At 33.5% G+C, this 7,057-nt stretch overlaps 1 protein-coding gene across 1 annotated transcript in view; it reads right to left on the bottom strand.

Moving 5' to 3' along the window:
* LOC145642662 (protein unc-13 homolog) overlaps positions 1-5,774 on the bottom strand; it is a 16,418-nt gene extending 10,644 nt beyond the window's left edge. Inside the window, exons 1-10 of the mRNA XM_081693842.1 lie at positions 5,531-5,774; positions 5,179-5,223; positions 4,873-5,048; positions 4,712-4,776; positions 4,232-4,622; positions 1,823-1,889; positions 1,515-1,671; positions 656-823; positions 333-443; positions 5-183 (exon numbers count right to left, since the gene is read on the bottom strand). Coding sequence (XP_081549968.1) covers positions 5-183; positions 333-443; positions 656-823; positions 1,515-1,671; positions 1,823-1,889; positions 4,232-4,622; positions 4,712-4,776; positions 4,873-5,048; positions 5,179-5,186 — 1,322 coding nt within the window. The 5' untranslated portion in view covers positions 5,187-5,223; positions 5,531-5,774. The remainder of the gene's footprint in view (positions 1-4; positions 184-332; positions 444-655; positions 824-1,514; positions 1,672-1,822; positions 1,890-4,231; positions 4,623-4,711; positions 4,777-4,872; positions 5,049-5,178; positions 5,224-5,530) is intronic.
* Positions 5,775-7,057: the final 1,283 nt, after the last annotated feature.

Here is a 7,057-nt window from a genome sequence, read left to right as displayed (position 1 = left end):
ATCAAAGACACTAAGCAGCAACTTCTCATACAGCCGAACATTAAGATGATAGCCATCAGCCCAGTGACAAATTTCACCAGTTAAGTCACCACGAGCTGCCCTTTCTGCAAGAGTATTAGCAACATCCCTAAGAGATTTTAAACATTCCGACCTTTGAAGTTCTCCTGTAGTTGCTGGAAGGAACTGGAAAAAAAAATACAAATATATATGTGAAGCAAAAGTAAAGCAATTCATTAAACTTGGGGGATTAAGGAAACAAAACAATTTGAATACCCACCTCAGAGAACAATAATAGGAAGGTGACACAGAGAAAAGTCGTAAAGAATACCCACCTCAGATTCCTCGATTTTAGCTAGAAGAATCCGCACTTCATTGGCCTTCCGTCCAGATTCTCCAAAACCAACAACGGGATGATTAATGAGCCCTTCCTCCAACATGTTTAACTACACTGACACAAAATTATACCGAGCATGGATATTAATTGTAGAATATCTAGAAACTGGCATCATGGTGTCAGCCATAAACCAAGACATGGACCCTGTGCATATATAAATTTGTCCAGACTCGTGCCAGTACAAAGCGTGAGGCAAGTATTAACTACAGACACGAAAATGACAACACGTGCAGGGTAAGTGAAAGAAACGGAGGATGTTACCTGTCTTTTCTGCCACCGTATATATGCCTTTTTGTCAGGGAACTCTGTGCGCGAAATACAGCATAGCAATTCCAAAGGTACCAAAAGGGTGTCCATTCTTTTTCCTGCCTTTCCAGCAAGAGCATTAAGCAAGCCCTGTCTTGTTCTGATATCCATAGCTTCTGAAATCTGAATTTACAAGCCAAAATAAAAGGTATAAAGGGCATTAGCATGTTATCTAACTTAAAAATCAGAGATATGTCAGATGCCAGATTAATCTAATTCTAACACCGTTTGAAATATTCTTAACAAGCTTACTCTCTCACTCCAACATGCTAACTTGGATATAGTGAGCAGCAATTTTATTCAGCATTTTCGACCCAGATTCCGACAACCCACACCCGGGGAATACATATGACTAGTTAAAATATCACTTATTTCCCTACCCCCTTTAATGAACCATATTTTAGTCCAAGTTAATTTAACATACTGAATCCCAAATAATGCCATGTTTTTACCATATTAGCTTTATTTTTATCCTCACCAACTCTTAAAAATTTTGAACTTTAGAAGTGACTACCCACAAGGCCAAAGCACTACTACATACTAGTATATTATTTTACAACGCACAAGGTAGATTTAGATCCAAAAATAGCACAAGGGACTAAGTAGAAATCTCTTGGTTATATAAGATACTCTTTTCTATATGTATTCAAGGCTTTTACACTGTATCACCTTAAGGACCGCAATTGAATTTTAGCTGCATAGCAGTTACAAGAACAATTAAGGAAACTGCTAGAACTGCCCTCTTGATTAGAAACAGGGTCAACAAAATGGAAACAATTATGGATGGAGACTAAAAGCCTTTATATGGACTTACCTCCATTTGAACCCGCATAGTCTCTAACAAACCAACCAAGCCAGGTGCACGTTGGGGCTCAGCTGCAGCAGGCTCAGTTTTACTACGCCCAAGCTTTTTCAGTAATTTGGATGACTTCTTCTCTTTCTTCTTTTCTTTTGATGGTACTATAAGACCACTACTCGTCACATACAGGGAGATGCAGAATGAGAAAGATGCTCATTGATTAGAAGAGGAAAGGGAAGGAATGCATTGATATTAATGTGCATTATCTGACAATACATAATGATCAAATGAATATAAAGTGCAGCCCATGACTGACAGTATACCCTGAAGCTCCAGCACATGCTAAAAGGATCTCATAAGCAGTTTCACGAAGATCATCATCAGCGATACCTGTAAACATAAAATTAAAATTATTAGCATTCCCATCATGACAAACCATCTTCCTAAAGAAATTTTATAAATTTGAATCATCAGCCTTATGCAGCAATAGATAATTATTTGAAATATACTTGTGGGAAATTGAGTATGTAGCACAAAAGCATTTGTCAGAGTGCAACTTCACTAGCAGACAAAGAACAATAGATGATTCGTTAGTTGTATTTAATATAGTCATGCACTGCAACCAATTTCATAATTAAGTCCTTAATATATTTAAAGCAAAATCTTACAATGGCAAACATAGTTTACACGATAAATCTATATAATACCTTTTTTCTTTGAAGTTCCATAAAATTCCTGTAGATACGTAGTTTTTTTTTTTTTTTGACCCACTGTAGATACGTAGTATAATGCAATAAGAAAGAGTAAAGTTTTAAAGACCACTTGCTTCCTTTAGTATTTTTACAAAAAGAAAAAAGAGGGGAGTTGAATACATTTCAAGGAAAAGAGGGAGAGAGTGGGCCAAAGGTACGTAAAAAATATACTCCCTCTATTTCCATAAGGTTGACTACAGTTGCGAAGCCAGGATTTTCATCATGGGGGACGGATTAAGGAAGTTGTTCTATAATTTAACAAAAACTCTTAGACAATTTACTTTAAATTGAGATATATAAATAAGATCAGATACTTTTGCCCAAAATCCCTATTACAATCAATAATTTGGGTTTGTAATTTGACCAATTATTTTAAAAATTATGTAAATTGCTAAGGTAATTTAAAAGTTTAACATGATTTCATTAAATAATACTAGTTAGAGGGATTGAACCCAAGACCTCAAATTAACAACGGTGATCACTTTAGCCACTAGACCACCCGTTCTTCTTTATCATTATTCTACACACAAATTGCTTATAACTTTTTTTTACAAAAAAAAAAAAAAAAAAAAAAAAAAAAAAAAAAAAAAAAAAAAAAAAAAAAAAAGGTGGGGGGACCGCTGTCATCCCTTGTACCCACCTTATTTCTAGGAATGCTTTGGATAAAATGGGTAGGTTTAAGAAAAAAAGTGAAAAAAGTAAGAGAAATGGATTAAAAAGATGGGTGGGCATAAGAAAAAGATAGATAAAGTAAAAGAGAGAAAAAGAGAGAGAGAGAGAGTGTGTGTGTGTGTGTGTGTATATATATATATATATATGAGGTAAGAGTAATAAACTAGTATAGGAGTTTGTCAAAAAAGGAACAAAGTAGAAATGAGTCGAACTTTTTGAAACAGCACAAAATGGAAAGCAAGTAGAACTTTTGAAAACTCAGGGAGTATAGAGTTTACGTGTAAGAGGAAAGATCTAAGTTGGTAAAAATCATAGAACTTTAAAGAACAAACCAAAATGGAAAGTGAGTAAAACTTTATTAAATGAAGTTGGTATATTCTTTTCGGCGAATCAACGGAAAGTTTATTAGTGAAGCACATCTATTTCAATTTAGGCTTTTCAATTTATTACTTTTTATGCTATTTATACTATACTTGCAACAATTAATATCTCACCGGGCTATAAATTTTGACCATTCTAAAAGCATACAACTCAAATCCGCTTCATATATCAAGCCCAAAATACATTAGCTGTCACTTTGGCTGTTTTCTTACATAAGTTGAGAGAGTAGTGTAGACCATTTAATGCCAAGGATGAATTTCCAAAGACGACTAGTCTACTACTCATTTTGTATAAATTTCTAAAAGAATCCTGGAAAGATTTTCCCACGTGTTCTTTTTGAAGATCTTGCACAAATGTTGAAGGAACTTTGAATGTTCATGTACTCAGAAGGTAAATTCAGAAAGCAAGCTTCAACAATTATGGCCCAAGCTGTGGTGTAGGTGCAGTTGATTCAGGAGGAAATTTTATAAATCAAACTACTGTCACTCCATTGACTCAGCACTGGCAATCCAGTTCTAACCATTTACAGTTCTTTACTATCAACATAAGATTCGTTTAGATGAAACTTTTCTTTAATTATTAAATATTTTTGGTGCTTTTTTTTACTATCATCATAAGAAGTATGAGCATACACAAATCTTCGAGATTTGGTAGTAGAGATCTACAAAAACAAGCCTTTATAACTTTCTCATGCATCAACCACTACTAATCTAAGCCATATATTGAATAACCATTCTAGATGACACAATATCTTAACTGAAAACCACTGATGTAGCAACACTATATTCAGAATATTCAGCACCCTAGTCAAGACTCTGGACTAGACCCAAACATTACGTGCATGGTCAGTATTGATCTTAAATGCATGCAGGCTCCACTTATAAGATAAAAATAACATGCATGACATAAATGCCTAACCATACTTGCCTGTAGCAAAACTTGGTAGTACAGCCACAAGATCAGACGCATCATTCGGCATTCGCCTTGAAACTCTTCTGCTATCAACTTCTTCCAAGTCATCGTCATCCTCAAAGTCCTCAATGTCATCAACTGTCAATTCTTTAGCTTGATTTGAACTGAAAGATTCAGCCTGAGACATACTCCTTCTAGACAGAAAATCAACATTTGAAGACGAATCTTGGATAGAAGGCTCTGAGTTCGATTCCAAGTCGTCATCAACCACCTCCGATTTTGACAAACTCGGAAGAATGGTTGGTGGGGCAACTAATGGTGCTGGTGGTGGTGCTCGTCTCGGGGGTGAACCAGAAAGTTCATGGTTTGTAACAAGAAAATACTCATCACTAGCACCCCCACTATTCTGCAAAGATAACAACCACAATTATTTCACGACGACAGACCTTACAAGTACTCTCATGACACCTTTGAATTAGTTAAGCATTATCTCACCATAAAAGGGAACTCCGAACCATCATGATAATCTCTGATAGCTTCAGAGAGTTCAAGCATTTCACCTACATTATTAACATCAATGAAATAAGCAAACATCCAATCAAAACAATTTATACAACAGTTAGGGTTTCGAGTTCAAACAAAGCTTAACATCCCACCTTTTCTAACACAGTTAAGAACATAATCAACACTGACTTGATCTAGATCCACATCATCTAATGAAACAGCCCCAGGAGGAAGTATAACTTTCTTAATCAAGCTACCAGAAAGCATAAAATTCATAAGCACACGGCGGTCACGCCGATATCGTTGTAGAAGCTCTAGCTCACTCTCCCTAATACAACAATAAAAATTAAAAACCCAACAAAAAAATCATGAATATCCCACACTGCAGAAATCAAAGTTTGATGAATAATTGAATACAATATGATTTAAACAGAAATGAAATGGAGTATTCCACATACCCCTCCATTGAATTCAGCTGCAAATGTATGTACCACCAAATTTACCTAGCAAAAGAAGTAATCTCACCCAATATCAAAATCCCATCAAAAAATAATAATAAATTTTGAAATTTTTTGAAAAAAGATCAAATGTTAAGATTTCATGTAACTATATCAAGATTAACAGACCCAATTCGACAAATAGCTTCATCAAATAAACCCATCATTAATATAAGTAATACTCGAGAATCTATGATAAAATCATGACAAAATTCAAGAATTAAAAATGACAATGGATCTATAATTTACAGAAAAAAGATTTAAGGGTTTCATAAATATTGATAAAAGTCGCCATTTTTACAAGCTTACTTACCAGACCAGGAAAAGGCAACAAATCAAGTTCACTGCATTCTGAAACTACAGTATGAGAAGAGGGATTCGAGAAGAGGAGGAGAGAGAGAGATTGAGTCAGCAACAGTGGTGGATTTAGTTGGATTTTAATTAAAAAAAAAAAAATTAAAAAAAAATTAAAAAAAAAAAAAAGGGAAATAGAGATGGGTTTTTTATTAATTTCTCCACTCTCCAATCACATCTATCGACTATGATCACACCAGAACGTTGACAACATTCGGCCACCAGGTACTACCGTAATCCACTCTTGTTCCAAACCAGGTAATTCTCTCTTGTTCGGGTACTTGATAACCAATACTCCGTATTTTTAAAAGTAATATTCATAAATCGAACTCATTAGTTCGGGTATTTGAATTTTTCGGATTGATTACCGGATACATAAAAAGATATCCAATAATGATTATTAAACTTAATAATGTAATTATTATGAAACCATTTAACATTAATTACCAACAATACCTCAGGATCTTGACTAAACTATTAATAATATTATATTATGAAGTAAAGTAAGAGTTTAGATTTTTTTTTTTAAAAAAAAATTAAGTAGGAAAAAAATACTTATTGGATCATATTGGGTAACCTTAATTTTAAAATGATACCAAATAACCGTACCCGATAACAAATTATTGGAACGGGTACTCGTACTGTTATGGTTACTAGATTAGGGCCTGTTCATATTTACTTATTTTCAATTCAGTTCAGTTTAGTTCAGTTCAGCTCCAATCAGTTCAGTTCAATTCAGCTCTAATCAGTTCAGTTCAGTTCAGCTCAGTTGTTAATTTTTTTATTTTAGATGTTTTAGCATATTACAACAACGACAATAATAATAATAATAATAATAATAATAATAATAATAATAATAATAATAATAATAATAATTATTATTATTATTTTAAATTATATTCGTCGTTCAAAATGGTCACATGTTTTTTTATAGTTGAACTCATTGACAAAATGAGAGTACTACACAACAGTTACTAGCTTTCATAATCGGTTAGTTCTTCGTCTTCTTCTTCTTCATTAAATTGCTCCATTACCTCGGCATTCCTCTGAATTGACTCCCATGTCTGATCAGTTATTTGGTTTCGTACAATATCCATAGCTGCTTTTCTGTTATCATCGTACATAGTATGATCTTCTGTTGGTCCCATAACTTCAACTTGGTGCGTGAATGGAATCCCTAGTTCATGTAAACGAACAAAATTGTGTAGAGTACAACAAGCAACGATTGACCACAGTAAAATATTGAAGAATACTTTTTATTTTTATATATATATTTAAAATATAATACACAAAAAATTAATAATTTAAAATACAGAGTTATTTTTAAAACACTTTTATATTTTTTCACAATCCACTATATATATTATCATTAATTTTCATAAACATTTTCATATATTTTTATGCATTTTAATTTTTCAGTTCAGTTGAGTTTAGTTCAGTTCAGTTCAATTCAGCTCCAATCAGTTCAGTTCAGTTCAATTCAGCT

The sequence above is a fragment of the Chenopodium album genome, chromosome 8 (genome assembly GCF_948465745.1).
Source record: "Chenopodium album chromosome 8, dcCheAlbu1.1, whole genome shotgun sequence".
Lineage (NCBI taxonomy): Eukaryota > Viridiplantae > Streptophyta > Magnoliopsida > Caryophyllales > Amaranthaceae > Chenopodium > Chenopodium album.
The sequence above is the reverse complement of the archived record's forward strand: the minus strand, read 5'-3'. Positions and strand labels throughout refer to the sequence as shown.